This window comes from Coregonus clupeaformis, chromosome 36, assembly GCF_020615455.1.
Source record: "Coregonus clupeaformis isolate EN_2021a chromosome 36, ASM2061545v1, whole genome shotgun sequence".
NCBI lineage: Eukaryota > Metazoa > Chordata > Actinopteri > Salmoniformes > Salmonidae > Coregonus > Coregonus clupeaformis.
In genome coordinates, this window is record NC_059227.1 from 3,482,275 (window position 1) to 3,498,426 (window position 16,152).

General features: G+C 44.8%; 1 protein-coding gene across 4 annotated transcripts in view; it reads right to left on the minus strand.

Moving 5' to 3' along the window:
- Positions 1-1,338: 1,338 nt before the first annotated feature.
- Positions 1,339-16,152, minus strand: part of LOC121552200 (zinc finger protein 395) — a 31,408-nt gene continuing 16,594 nt past the window's right edge. For 2 of the 4 annotated variants that reach the window (XM_045211232.1, XM_045211233.1), the window contains exons 5-10: positions 9,897-10,099; positions 7,328-7,428; positions 6,844-7,123; positions 6,519-6,608; positions 4,355-4,476; positions 2,777-3,010 (exon numbers count right to left, since the gene is read on the minus strand). In XM_045211232.1, the coding sequence (XP_045067167.1) occupies positions 2,887-3,010; positions 4,355-4,476; positions 6,519-6,608; positions 6,844-7,123; positions 7,328-7,428; positions 9,897-10,099 (920 nt within the window). In that variant the 3' untranslated portion in view covers positions 2,777-2,886. Of the gene's footprint in view, positions 2,207-2,776; positions 3,011-4,354; positions 4,477-6,518; positions 6,609-6,843; positions 7,124-7,327; positions 7,429-9,896; positions 10,100-16,152 lie in introns of those variants that run through there. The other 2 variants (XR_006657837.1, XM_045211234.1) reach the window with 2 other exon arrangements.

The window sequence follows — 16,152 nt, forward strand, 5'->3', positions numbered from 1 at the left end:
TTCAGCATGACAATGCCCCCCCCTGCACAAAACAAGGCCCATACAGAAATGGTTTGTTGAGATCGGTGTGGAAGAACTTGACTGGCCTGCACAGAACCCTGACCTCAACCCCATTGAACACCTTTGGGATGAATTGGAAAGCCGACTGCAAGGCAGGCCTAATCGTCCAACATCAGTGCCCGACCTCACTAATTATCTTGTGGCTGAATGGAAGCAAGTCCCCGCAGCAATGTTCCAACATCTAGTGGAAAGCCTTCCCAGAAGAGTGGAGGCTGTTATAGCAGCAAAGAGGCAGAACAACGCCATATTAATACCCATGATTTTGGAATGAGATGTTCGACGAGCAGGTGTCCACATACTTCTGGTATCTCGCTGGGCAGAGAACAGTCCTTACTATCTGGTCAAGTTGCAAAGTCAGATGGCCTGCCTATTCTGCAATTTTATCTTCTTAAAATCTGCTTTTAAACCTAACCCTAACCTTAACCACACTGCTAACTTTATGCCTAACTCTTACCTTAAATTAAAGATCAAAAAGCTAATTGTAGTTTTAATACATTTTTACAACATAGCCAATTTTTACTTTGCTGCTTGGCCACGTAGTGGGTGGGGACCGCAGAGTAGGATCGGCATCCCAGACAGTAGGGCAACACTGCCCCCTGGTGCTGGTAGAGTAGATCGGCATCCCAGACAGTAGGGCAACACTGCCCCCTGGTGTTGGTAGAGTAGATCAGCATCCCAGACATTAGGGTAACGATGCCCACTTGTGTTGGTAGAGTAGATCAGCATCCCAGATAGTAGGGCAACACTGCCCCCTGGTGTTGGTAGAGTAGATAATGTCCTGCATTTGTCTTCCAGGATACAGACCAAACTGAATGTACCACCCATCTGATTTTCTCAAAGGAGGCGAGAGATATATTGTGCATGTTATGTTATTGTTACTGTATGGAATAGAGTTTGTTTTCTTGACTGAAAATACTCAATAACACAACATTATGTTATGGTTTTAGGTTACAAGTTCACCTGTTAGTAATAGAGGGTCATATTGTTTTGCAAGACATTCTTTCAGGCAGTATCCAGTACTCCTTTGAGGTAAGAGTGTGTGTGTGTGTGTGTGTGTGTGTATATGCATGTGTGCATGTGTGTGTTTGTGAGTACATGTCTCTCGTTCATATACAAATAGCTTTCTGAATACAGTGTACATTTCTAACCACATTTCTAATGTGTACCATTGTTTAAAAGTATTAATGAAAACTGTATAGAGAAAAATATAATAAATTAGTTTGCTATTCCTCTTGTGGAATGTAATGCAGAAAACTGTAATTGTCCCAATATTCTCTGTGTTTTTTTTTTGGTACTTTATTTGACTGTGTTATAAAATAACGTTAAACACTATGTTTCTTATTTCACTAGAAGGCTACTACAAATTAAGTTGTCTAATATTGCCTGATCCCTTGGGAGTGGTCCAATATCAGGGTTGGGTTCAATTCCAATTGACCTCTAACCTGTCCAATAGCTTATACAGACAGGACCATAAATACAGACAGGACCATGACACTGTTCACCAAGACGGGGAAGAGTAGAAGGGAACTGTATGGAGGGAACTGACTCGACTCAAACCACAACGAGTCAAACCAAATGTAGCTCATTCATCATTATCCTTGTAAAATACATTGCAAAATGTGCCAAAACATGACATAATGTTATTTATATAATAATTAAAAAAAACACAAAAATACAAAATTGTCCAAAAGAAGATCTCATAGCACACCATATAGAGGTAAAGGTATTCCATAGCCTCTGTAGACACCACAGGGAAGATTGACGTGTTGGAGGATGAGATTGAAAGAATCTGTGGAAGGTGAGGAGAGACATGTTCATCAGTGGAAGGTGAGGAGAGACATGTTCATCAGTGGAAGGTGAGGAGAGACATGTTCATCAGTGGAAGGTGAGGAGAGACATGTTCATCAGTGGAAGGTGAGGAGAGACATGTTCATCAGTGGAAGGTGAGGAGAGACATGTTCATCAGTGGAAGGTGAGGAGAGACATGTTCATCAGTGGGAGGTGAGGAGAGACATGTTCTCAGTGGGAGGTGAGGAGAGACATGTTCTCAGTGGGAGGTGAGGAGAGACATGTTCTCAGTGGGAGGTGAGGAGAGACATGTTCATCAGTGGAAGGTAGAAGTATCCTGGGGCCAGATCAGCTTGTGCTGTATAGAAGAAGAAGAAGAAGAAGAAGAAGAAGAAGAAGAAGAAGAAGAAGAAGAAGAAGAAGAAGAAGAAGAAGAAGAAGAAGAAGAAGAAGAAGAAGAAGAAGAAGAAGAAGAAGAAGAAGAAGAAGAAGAAGAAGAAGAAGGAGAATCATGTTGGAGAGCAGTTAAGGATTAAGTGCCTTTTTCAACCAGGGATGGAAACTAAGCCAGCCCGCAAGCCCGGCTAGTACTTTTCAGATTGGGCTAGTAGAAAATGTGCCACACTAGCCCGCCAGGACGGTCTAAATTTTGTCCTTAGAAATATCGCATGGCACAGACTTTTGACCCGATTGTTACCCAGGGATACAAGCCAGTGCCCAAAAAGTTCCATCCCTGTGTATGGTTGTTCCCATACCACACATAAAAAAAACAGGTCTGGGACCAGGCTAGGAAGGACGAGCATTGCAGGCCTACCTCATCATAACACAGTCTAACCTACTAGCTACTAGCACCACCATCACACACTGACTTACTGCTCAGGTCAACGTATACAAATACAATTACAGAAATAACTTTATTCCTCGGGGGGGGAGGTTAGAAAAAAAAGGAAGTTGTTGTTCTTGATGGCTTACAGGCCCTGATTGTGATCGCGTCCTCTCTTTTTTTCAAGTCTCTCTCTCTCTTTCATCATCCTTCGTTCACGCACTCGTTAAGTCAGGGAAGCGCTGGCATGCTTTCTTCCAGCGGCAGGCCGTGCACCACTGCTCCTTGCGCTCCACTCCGTACACCTTACGACACTTTTTGGCCTCCCCTCGTCCCTTCCTACAGGGATAAAAGACAACCCAGCAAACCGGGAACATTCACAGAACATTAGGACATTCCCCTTAATGTTGTAAGAATCAAATAAGTCTGTTTTTATGACGTTCATAGCGTATCTGTTTTAGGTTCAACATAATATTCCATTGATGTTCACGCAATACATATTTTACCTTGTCTTGGAGGTACTCAGAAGATTTAGAACGTTTGATATTTAAGTTTTGCTTAATATCACTACAAATTAGGGCGGCAGGTATCTTAGTGGTTAAGAGCGTTGTGCCAGTAACCGAAAGGTCGCTGGTTCTAATCCCCGAGCCGACTAGGTGAAAAATCTGTCGATGTGCCCTTGAGCAAGGCACTTAACCCTAATTGCTCCTGTAAGTCGCTCTGGATAAGAGCGTCTGCTAAATAAATAACATTCTCAGCATGCAAATGAAATAATATTGGAATGCATCCTTATTATGGTTCTCATCAGATTTAATTGCAATTCGCATTTGAGGACTCATAGTGGAGGTGTCATAATACCCATAAAACCTAGCGGTCAAACAGGGAAATGGTTCCAATCGTTTTTCTACCATTAATTTTTTTCCCACAGGGGATTTTAGAAACACTTAAAATAAGGGCTGTGTTTCGTGTAGGCTTACCCTGGCGTGATGTATTGATAACCGTGTAAATCTCTATCAGATAAGGTGACTTTTATCAATATATTCGGCTCTGTTTACTCTCAGATTCTAAAATGCTAATTAGCATCAAAGTAGACATCATGCAAGACTACAAATCCCTGTAAGCTCCCGCACGCCATCTCTAGCTGACACCTTGGCTAACAGGTATTGTGTCAATTTAAAAGTTGCACAAGACAGTTCACAGAATTGTCAATTTAAAGAAATGTAGCCAATTTATTCATTATTAAATTTAACTAACATTAGATAGTTAATCCAGAGATTCTTACCTTTGCCTCGATTCGGCAGTCTCGTCCAGATCATCATGGCATTTGTAGTTCTTTATGATAGCAACATTAGCAGCTAATTAGCATTTCATTTCTGGGAGGTAAATACAGGCCAATATATTGATAAAAGTCTCATTTTATGGTGAGATAAAATGAAAATGATGTACCAGTACCAGAGAAAAGACTGTGTTAGAGAGAATACGATTAGAGAGACAAATTCTCCTTCATGTTTCTTATCTAGCCATCTAATCATGCCCTCTCGTCACATTGGGAGAGGTGTGGAGTGTGTGTTGAGACAGAGGGGAGAGGAAAGGAAAGGAAAGGAGGAGACGAGCAGAGAGGAGAGATAGTTCAGATGGATGAGAGAAGAGAGGAGAAGAGAAGAGAGGGTACACGGTGACTACCTGAAGGAGCAGTGAGAGCGTGACGGGGAGGCTGCAGTCACGGTGGTCAACCTGCTGGTGGCGCTGTTCTGTTGAAGCCACTGCTCTCCTACACTCACAGACCTGCAGCGACCCCTCACCACCTGTAGTTGGCAGGAGAGAGGGAGCAGGGGGGAGGGGAGAAGAGAGGAGGAGGGAGGAGGAATACTTATTTTTAGTTAAGTATGGCATCTCTTGTAATAAGAAATCCTTAAATAGTCACAATTATTATCACATCCACCTGTTGTCCTACTGGTGCTCTGTTGTTAACCAGGAGATAGATGTCAGACAGATATCACAAGATATTCTCCTTCTGGAGAGACCTGGAAGGAACGACTGGGGTTGAGGTTAACCAGGAGGAGGAGAAGAGAGCAGACGTACCTGGGAGTTGTGATGGCTGGGGTTGAGGTTAACCAGGAGGAGAAGAGAGCAGACGTACCTGGGAGTTGTGATGGCTGGGGTTGAGGTTAACCAGGAGGAGGAGAAGAGAGCAGACGTACCTGGGAGTTGTGATGGCTGGGTTTGAGGTTAACCAGGAGGAGGAGAAGAGAGCAGACGTACCTGGGAGTTGTGATGGCTGGGGTTGAGGTTAACCAGGAGGAGAAGAGAGCAGACGTACCTGGGAGTTGTGATGGCTGGGGTTGAGGTTAACCAGGAGGAGAAGAAGAGAGCAGACGTACCTGGGAGTTGTGATGGCTGGGTTTGAGGTTAACCAGGAGGAGGAGAAGAGAGCAGACGTACCTGGGAGTTGTGATGGCTGAGGTTGAGGTTAACCAGGAGGAGGAGAAGAGAGCAGACGTACCTGGGAGTTGTGATGGCTGGGGTTGAGGTTAACCAGGAGGAGGAGAAGAGAGCAGACGTACCTGGGAGTTGTGATGGCTGGGGTTGAGGTTAACCAGGAGGAGGAGGAGAGAGCAGACGTACCTGGGAGTTGTGATGGCTGGGGTTGAGGTTAACCAGGAGGAGGAGAAGAGAGCAGACGTACCTGGGAGTTGTGATGGCTGGGTTTGAGGTTAACCAGGAGGAGAAGAAGAGAGCAGACGTACCTGGGAGTTGTGATGGCTGGGATTGAGGTTAACCAGGAGGAGGAGAAGAGAGCAGACGTACCTGGGAGTTGTGATGGCTGGGGTTGAGGTTAACCAGGAGGAGAAGAAGAGAGCAGACGTACCTGGGAGTTGTGATGGCTGGGTTTGAGGTTAACCAAGGAGGAGAAGAAGAGAGCAGACGTACCTGGGAGTTGTGATGGCTGGGTTTGAGGTTAACCAAGGAGGAGAAGAAGAGAGCAGACGTACCTGGGAGTTGTGATGGCTGGGGTTGAGGTTAACCAGGAGGAGGAGAAGAGAGCAGACGTACCTGGGAGTTGTGATGGCTGGGGTTGAGGTTAACCAGGAGGAGAAGAAGAGAGCAGACGTACCTGGGAGTTGTCATGGCTGGGTTTGAGGTTAACCAGGAGGAGGAGAAGAGAGCAGACGTACCTGGGAGTTGTGATGGCTGGGGTTGAGGTTAACCAGGAGGAGGAGAAGAGAGCAGACGTACCTGGGAGTTGGGATGGCTGGGGTTGAGGTTAACCAGGAGGAGAAGAAGAGAGCAGACGTACCTGGGAGTTGGGATGGCTGGGGTTGAGGTTAACCAGGAGGAGGAGAAGAGAGCAGACGTACCTGGGAGTTGTGATGGCTGGGGTTGAGGTTAACCAGGAGGAGGAGAAGAGAGCAGACGTACCTGGGAGTTGTGATGGCTGGGTTTGAGGTTAACCAGGAGGAGAAGAAGAGAGCAGACGTACCTGGGAGTTGTCATGGCTGGGTTTGAGGTTAACCAGGAGGAGGAGAAGAGAGCAGACGTACCTGGGAGTTGTGATGGCTGGGGTTGAGGTTAACCAGGAGGAGGAGAAGAGAGCAGACGTACCTGGGAGTTGTGATGGCTGGGTTTGAGGTTAACCAGGAGGAGGAGAAGAGAGCAGACGTACCTGGGAGTTGTGATGGCTGGGGTTGAGGTTAACCAGGAGGAGGAGAAGAGAGCAGATGTACCTGGGAGTTGTGATGGCTGGGGTTGAGGTTAACCAGGAGGAGGAGAAGAGAGCAGACGTACCTGGGAGTTGTGATGGCTGGGGTTGAGGTTAACCAGGAGGAGGAGGAGAGAGCAGACGTACCTGGGAGTTGTGATGGCTGTGCTGGTTAGAGACGGTGAGAGGGGGAGGGGTCCAACAACCGGGGGAGGGGCTGCGACAGGACACCGTCACCTGGAGTGGAGGAAGACACATCAACAGACCAGACATCTCTCAAAGTCCCATACATTTATTTTACAGCCATTCTAGTTAAACTCCGCCCCTTTTCAAGATGGCTAGCTGTCGTTTCTAAACAACGCATAATCATATAATTGAACAAGGCAACACCACTGCCTTGCATACAAGACAAGTTATTATTTTTTAAACGAAACAGAGAAGTACTGACTCTCTGCAGGCCAGGGAAACCTACCTGATAGAGGTGGTCTGTCTGTATCTGCCAGAAGGAGCTGGGGGCAGACTGGCTGAGAGGGCTGGGCTGGCCTGGGGCTGACCCTGGGCCTGAGCTGGGCCTGGAGCTCCCTGACCCGGAGGGGATCTGGAGACCGGGACCTGGACCAGGGCCTGGAGGGGAGCCACAGGACGCCCAGGGGACGTGAGGGGACGAGGTCGGGGCGGGGGCTGGTGGAGCTTCACAGGAGATCTTAGTGTAGTAGAAGTCCTCCTCTCTGTGGGACTGCTCCGATCCACTGCTGTGTGTGTGTAGGGTTTTGGTATGTGTGTGCGTGCGTGCATGCGTGCGTGCGTACGTGCGTGCGTACGTGCGTGTATGAATGTGGAAGGGATAGACAAAAGAGCGAGAGTAAGTTAACAAATGTAATGTTTAAGTTAATACTTATACAGGCTACATGAATGCATGCATTTCTCTAAACCAGCTGTCTGAGAAGAGATCTCACCCCAGGTGCAGCACACGAACGTGTCTCTTCATCCCAACTGAAGACGTGAGCACCTTGCCACAGCTGGGCCAAAGACACCTGTATGCTCCTCTGAAAGAACTCTGTGATCAGAGAGAGAGAGAGAGAGAGAGAGAGAGACAGAGAGAGAGAGACAGAGACAGAGACAGAGAGAGAGAGAGAGAGAGAGACGAGAGAGAGAGACAGAGAGAGAGGGAGAGAGAGAGAGAGAGAGAGAGAGAGAGAGAGAGAGAGAGAGAGAGAGAGAGAGAGGAAACTATAGTAGTGCTGAGCGATTAACTGAGATGTCAGGGTTTTTTCAGGTTATTAAACAACTAATTGACCGAGGTCGGTTCAAATACTTGAATTCCATTTAGTTCATTTTTTTGTGTGAGCTCAACGCGCCATTTCTCTAAAGAGAAATCAAATAATTCATTAAGTCAAGAACTATGTGGGACGCTGGGCAGAACGGAGAGGGGATAGAGACAGTTGGTGAGGGAGCTCTACCTATCTTTTACTACCGACATGCCACTGGCCAGTGTGTCTATGTATGCGGATGACTCAACACTATACACGTAAACGTATGTGTTGTGGCTTTACACCCCCTGCTATAATGTGGATACAGAGTTACTTGTCTAACAGAACACAGAGGGTGTTCTTTAATGGAAGCCTCTCCAACATAATCCAGGTAGAATCCGGAATTCCACAGGGCAGCTGTCTAGGCCCCTTTACTTTTTTCAATCTTTACTAACGACATGCCACTGGCAAGGATGGGTGGCAAGGAATAAGTTAGTCCTAAATAGTTCCAAAACTAAAAGTATTGTATTTGGGTCAAATCATTCACTAAACCCTAAACCTCAACTACATCTCGTAATGAATAATGTGGAAATTGAGCAAGTTGAGGTGACTAAACTGCTTGGAGTAACGCTGGATTGTAGACTGTCATGGTCAAAACATATTGATACAACAGTAGCTAAGATGGGGAGAAGTATGTCCATAATTAAGCGCTGCTCTGCCTTCTTAACAACACTATCAACAAGGCAGGTCCTACAGGCCCTAGTTTTGTCGCACCTAGACTACTGTTCAGTAGTGTGGTCAGGTGCCACAAAGAGGGACTTGGGAAAATTGCAGTTGGCTCAGAACAGGGCAGCACGGCTGGCCCTTAAAAGTACACGGAGAGCTAACATTAATGACACGCATGTCAGTCTCTCCTGGCTCAGAGTGGAAGAGAGATTGACTTCATCACTGCTTGTTTTTGTGAGAGGTGTCGACGAGATGAATGTACCGAGCTGTCTGTTTGGAATACTGGCACACAGCTCAGACACCCATGCATACCCCACAAGACATGCCACCAGAGGTCTCTTCACAGTCCCCAAGTCCAGAACAGACTATGGGAGGCGCACAGTACTACATAGAACCATGACTACATGGAACTCTATTCCACATCAAGTAACTGATGCAAAGGTAAAAATACACCTTGTGGAACAGCGGGGACTGTGAAGAGACACACACACAGGTACATACACACATACACATAGACACTCACTCTACACACACATACACATGGATGTTGTATTGTAAATATGTGATAGTGGAGTAGTGGCCTGAGGGAACACACTAAATGTATTGGGTAAAGTGTTATGAAATATAATGTCATGTAATATTTTTAATTGTAAATAACTGCCTTAATGTTGCAGGACCCCAGGAAGAGTAGCTGCTGCCTTGGCAGGAACTAATGGGGATCCATAATAAACCCCAGGTAGAGTAGCTGCTGCCTTGGCAGGAACTAATGGGGATCCTTAATAAACCCCAGGAAGAGTAGCTGCTGCCTTGGCAGGAACTAATAGGGATCCTTAAGAAATACAAATACAAATACCCAATTGATAGATGTAGGAGTTAGTAATAAGCAGTCTTGAAAGTATGCCTTATGTATTTTGAAGAACTAGTCAAATTATTTTGTCAGACAGCTCTGCAGTATACTTAGACAGGCTAGCCTAGCTAAACAGGATGACTAAAGACAGTACAGTACGGGGAGCACAGAGATAACGTGAGATGGTTGTCTGGCTGGCTGCTACAGCCTGAGCAGAGATGAGATGATGACTTTAAGGAATGAAAAATGATAAAGTCATCAAATAAAACTAAGTCATACACACAGATAACATTTTATTTCATAGTCATTTCCTGTTTTCTATTGATGTCTACCCAATGTGGACCTGACAGTGACTATGGAATGTTCTGGCAACTGAATGTTTACTATTTCAGGCTTTGGAATGTCCATTAAAAAGCTCTACAATTATTTTAATGTCACTATTGCCTATAATGCATTTAATGTAAAAAATATAATAAATTGAAACCGAAAATTGTGATTATTTTTTAATAACCAAACCAAAACCGAACCAACCTCAAATAGCACTTATCGCTCAGCACTCAAATAGAGATTGAGAATGAACGTGAGGATAAGTGACAGTTTTTTAAATACCAGACTCTCTAAACAAACCTATCAGCTAGCACCGATTCTTCAACACCCTCTTTCTCTCTCTAACGCCATGGCGACAGTCTCCTCCCCCCTCACCTTTGACCTCTTGGCTGCATGTAGCCCCACCCCCTGCTCCAGCTCCATGTGCAGTCCTTCGTCGGGGCTGCTGTCCATCTCGGTGACGGACAGGGACGGGGCGGGACTAATGTTGCCATGGTCCCAGCTCCAGTAGCCACTGCTACCGCTGTCAGACAGCTCCCCGCCCCCACACTCCATGTCTCCACCCCCTGATGATGGACCTAGAGAGACACAGCATGGTGGTCAGTAGGCGGCAGGTAGCTTATTGGTTAAGAGTGTTGTGCCAACTAGGTGAAAAATCTGTCGATGTGCCCTTGAGCAAGGCACTTAACCCTAATTGCTCCTGTAAGTCGCTCTGGATAAGAGCATCTGCTAAATGACTAAAATGTAAATGTAATGTAATGTCAGTATAGTCACTATATAACCATGTTAGGGAGACAGCATGGTGGTCAGTATAGTCACTATATAACCATGTTAGGGAGACAGCATGGTGGTCAGTATAGTCACTATGTAACCATGTTAGAGAGACAGCATGGTGGTCAGTATAGTCACTATATAACCATGTTAGGGAGACAGCATGGTGGTCAGTATAGTCACTATGTAACCATGTTAGGGAGACAGCATGGTGGTCAGTATAGTCACTATATAACCATGTTAGAGAGACAGCATAGTGGTCAGTATAGTCACTATGTAACCATGTTAGAGAGACAGCATGGTGGTCAGTATAGTCACTATATAACCATGTTAGAGAGACAGCATGGTGGTCAGTATAGTCACTATGTAACCATGTTAGAGACAGCATGGTGGTCAGTATAGTCACTATGTAACCATGTTAGGGAGACAGCATGGTGGTCAGTATAGTCACTATATAACCATGTTAGGGAGACAGCATGGTGGTCAGTATAGTCACTATGTAACCATGTTAGAGAGACAGCATGGTGGTCAGTATAGTCACTATGTAACCATGTTAGGGAGACAGCATGGTGGTCAGTATAGTCACTATGTAACCATGTTAGGGAGACAGCATGAAGGTCAGTATAGTCACTATGTAACCATGTTAGAGAGACAGCATGGTGGTCAGTATAGTCACTATGTAACCATGTTAGGGAGACAGCATGGTGGTCAGTATAGTCACTATGTAACCATGTTAGAGAGACAGCATGGTGGTCAGTATAGTCACTATATAACCATGTTAGAGAGACAGCATGGTGGTCAGTATAGTCACTATGTAACCATGTTAGGGAGACAGCATGGTGGTCAGTATAGTCACTATGTAACCATGCTAGAGAGACAGCATGGTGGTCAGTATAGTCACTATGTAACCATGTTAGGGAGACATCATGGTGGTCAGTATAGTCACTATGTAACCATGTTTGAGAGACAGCATGGTGGTCAGTATAGTCACTATGTAACCATGTTAGAGAGACAGCATGGTGGTCAGTATAGTCACTATGTAACCATGTTAGAGAGACAGCATGGTGGTCAGTATAGTCACTATGTAACCATGTTAGAGAGACAGCATGGTGGTCAGTATAGTCACTATGTAACCATGTTAGGGAGACAGCATGGTGGTCAGTATAGTCACTATGTAACCATGTTAGAGAGACAGCATGGTGGTCAGTATAGTCACTATATAACCATGTTAGAGAGACAGCATGGTGGTCAGTATAGTCACTATATAACCATGTTAGGGAGACAGCATGGTGGTCAGTATAGTAACTATGTAACCATGTTAGGGAGACAGCATGGTGGTCAGTATAGTCACTATGTAACCATGTTAGGGAGACAGCATGGTGGTCAGTATAGTCACTATATAACCATGTTAGAGAGACAGCATGGTGGTCAGTATAGTCACTATGTAACCATGTTAGGGAGACAGCATGGTGGTCAGTATAGTCACTATGTAACCATGTTAGGGAGACAGCATGGTGGTCAGTATAGTCACTATGTAACCATGTTAGGGAGACAGCATGGTGGTCAGTATAGTCACTATATAACCAAGTTAGGGAGACAGCATGGTGGTCAGTATAGTCACTATATAACCATGTTAGGGAGACAGCATGGTGGTCAGTATAGTCACTATATAACCATGTTAGAGAAACAGCATGGTGGTCAGTATAGTCACTATATAACCATGTTAGGGAGACAGCATGGTGGTCAGTATAGTCACTATGTAACCATGTTAGAGAGACAGCATGGTGGTCAGTATAGTCACTATGTAACCATGTTAGGGAGACAGCATGGTGGTCAGTATAGTCACTATGTAACCATGTTAGGGAGACAGCATGGTGGTCAGTATAGTCACTATGTAACCATGTTAGAGAGACAGCATGGTGGTCAGTATAGTCACTATATAACCATGTTAGGGAGACAGCATGGTGGTCAGTATAGTCACTATGTAACCATGTTAGGGAGATAGCATGGTGGTCAGTATAGTCACTATGTAACCATGTTAGAGAGACAGCATGGTGGTCAGTATAGTCACTATGTAACCATGTTAGGGAGACAGCATGGTGGTCAGTATAGTCACTATGTAACCATGTTAGAGAGACAGCATGGTGGTCAGTATAGTCACTATGTAACCATGTTAGGGAGACAGCATGGTGGTCAGTATAGTCACTATGTAACCATGTTAGGGAGACAGCATGGTGGTCAGTATAGTCACTATGTAACCATGTTAGAGAGACAGCATGGTGGTCAGTATAGTCACTATGTAACCATGTTAGGGAGACAGCATGGTGGTCAGTATAGTCACTATATAACCATGTTAGAGAGACAGCATGGTGGTCAGTATAGTCACTATGTAACCATGTTAGGGAGACAGCATGGTGGTCAGTATAGTCACTATGTAACCATGTTAGGGAGACAGCATGGTGGTCAGTATAGTCACTATATAACCATGTTAGAGAGACAGCATGGTGGTCAGTATAGTCACTATGTAACCATGTTAGGGAGACAGCATGGTGGTCAGTATAGTCACTATGTAACCATGTTTGAGCGACAGCATGGTGGTCAGTATAGTCACTGTGTAACCATGTTAGGGAGACAGCATGGTGGTCAGTATAGTCACTATATAACCATGTTAGGGAGACAGCATGGTGGTCAGTATAGTCACTATGTAACCATGTTAGAGAGACAGCATGGTGGTCAGTATAGTCACTATGTAACCATGTTAGGGAGACAGCATGGTGGTCAGTATAGTCACTATGTAACCATGTTAGAGAGACAGCATGATGGTCAGTATAGTCACTATGTAACCATGTTAGGGAGACAGCATGGTGGTCAGTATAGTCACTATGTAACCATGTTAGGGAGACAGCATGGTGGTCAGTATAGTCACTATGTAACCATGTTAGAGAGACAGCATGGTGGTCAGTATAGTCACTATGTAACCATGTTAGGGAGCCAGCATGGTGGTCAGTATAGTCACTATGTAACCATGTTAGGGAGATATCATGGTGGTCAGTATAGTCACTATGTAACCATGTTAGGGAGACAGCATGGTGGTCAGTATAGTCACTATGTAACCATGTTAGAGAGACAGCATGGTGGTCAGTATAGTCACTATGTAACCATGTTAGGGAGACAGCATGGTGGTCAGTATAGTCACTATATAACCATGTTAGAGAGACAGCATGGTGGTCAGTATAGTCACTATGTAACCATGTTAGAGAGACAGCATGGTGGTCAGTATAGTCACTATATAACCATGTTAGGGAGACAGCATGGTGGTCAGTATAGTCACTATATAACCATGTTAGAGAGACAGCATGGTGGTCAGTATAGTCACTATATAACCATGTTAGGGAGACAGCATGGTGGTCAGTATAGTCACTATGTAACCATGTTAGAGAGACAGCATGGTGGTCAGTATAGTCACTATGTAACCATGTTAGGAGGACAGCATGGTGGTCAGTATAGTCACTATGTAACCATGTTAGGGAGACAGCATGGTGGTCAGTATAGTCACTATGTAACCATGTTAGAGAGACAGCATGGTGGTCAGTATAGTCACTATGTAACCATGTTAGGGAGACAGCATGGTAGTCAGTATAGTCACTATGTAACCATGTTAGGGAGACAGCATGGTGGTCAGTATAGTCACTATATAACCATGTTAGGGAGACAGCATGGTGGTCAGTATAGTCACTATATAACCATGTTAGGGAGACAGCATGGTGGTCAGTATAGTCACTATATAACCATGTTAGGGAGACAGCATGGTGGTCAGTATAGTCACTATGTAACCATGTTAGGGAGACAGCATGGTGGTCAGTATAGTCACTATATAACCATGTTAGGGAGACAGCATGGTGGTCAGTATAGTCACTATATAACCATGTTAGGGAGACAGCATGGTGGTCAGTATAGTCACTATGTAACCATGTTAGGGAGACAGCATGGTGGTCAGTATAGTCACTATATAACCATGTTAGAGAGAGACAGCATGGTGGTCAGTACAGTCACTATGTAACCATGTTAGGGAGACAGCATGGTGGTCAGTATAGTCACTATGTAACCATGTTAGGGAGACAGCATGGTGGTCAGTATAGTCACTATGTAACCATGTTAGGGAGACAGCATGGTGGTCAGTATAGTCACTATGTAGCCATGTTAGAGAGACAGCATGGTGGTCAGTATAGTCACTATATAACCATGTTAGAGAGACAGCATGGTGGTCAGTATAGTCACTATGTAACCATGTTAGGGAGACAGCATGGTGGTCAGTATAGTCACTATGTAACCATGTTAGAGAGACAGCATGGTGGTCAGTATAGTCACTATGTAACCATGTTAGAGACAGCATGGTGGTCAGTATAGTCACTATGTAACCATGTTAGAGAGACAGCATGGTGGTCAGTATAGTCACTATGTAACCATGTTAGGGAGACAGCATGGTGGTCAGTATAGTCACTATGTAACCATGTTAGAGACAGCATGGTGGTCAGTATAGTCACTATGTAACCATGTTAGAGAGACAGCATGGTGGTCAGTATAGTCACTATATAACCATGTTAGGGAGACAGCATGGTGGTCAGTATAGTCACTATGTAACCATGTTAGGGAGACAGCATGGTGGTCAGTATAGTCACTATGTAACCATGTTAGGGAGACAGCATGGTGGTCAGTATAGTCACTACATAACCATGTTAGGGAGACAGCATGGTGGTCAGTATAGTCACTATATAACCATGTTAGGGAGACAGCATGGTGGTCAATATAACCATGTTAGGGAGACAGCATGGTGGTCAGTATAGTCACTATATAACCATGTTAGAGAGACAGCATGGTGGTCAGTATAGTCACTATGTAACCATGTTAGGAGGACAGCATGGTGGTCAGTATAGTCACTATGTAACCATGTTAGGGAGACAGCATGGTGGTCAGTATAGTCACTATATAACCATGTTAGGGAGACAGCATGGTGGTCAGTATAGTCACTATATAACCATGTTAGAGAGACAGCATGGTGGTCAGTATAGTCACTATGTAACCATGTTAGAGAGACAGCATGGTGGTCAGTATAGTCACTATGTAACCATGTTAGGAGGACAGCATGGTGGTCAGTATAGTCACTATGTAACCATGTTAGGGAGACAGCATGGTGGTCAGTATAGTCACTATGTAACCATGTTAGAGACAGCATGGTGGTCAGTATAGTCACTATATAACCATGTTAGAGAGACAGCATGGTGGTCAGTATAGTGACTATGTAACCATGTTAGAGAGACAGCATGGTGGTCAGTATAGTCACTATGTAACCATGTTAGAGAGACAGCATGGTGGTCAGTATAGTCACTATATAACCATGTTAGGGAGACAGCATGGTGGTCAGTATAGTCACTATATAACCATGTTAGAGAGACAGCATGGTGGTCAGTATAGTCACTATGTAACCATGTTAGGAGGACAGCATGGTGGTCAGTATAGTCACTATGTAACCATGTTAGGGAGACAGCATGGTGGTCAGTATAGTCACTATGTAACCATGTTAGAGACAGCATGGTGGTCAGTATAGTCACTATATAACCATGTTAGAGAGACAGCATGGTGGTCAGTATAGTCACTATGTAACCATGTTAGAGAGACAGCATGGTGGTCAGTATAGTCACTATGTAACCATGTTAGGGAGACAGCATGGTGGTCAGTATAGTCACTATATAACCATGTTAGGGAGACAGCATGGTGGTCAGTATAGTCACTATGTAACCATGTTAGGGAGACAGCATGGTGGTCAGTATAGTCACTATATAACCATGTTAGAGAGACAGCA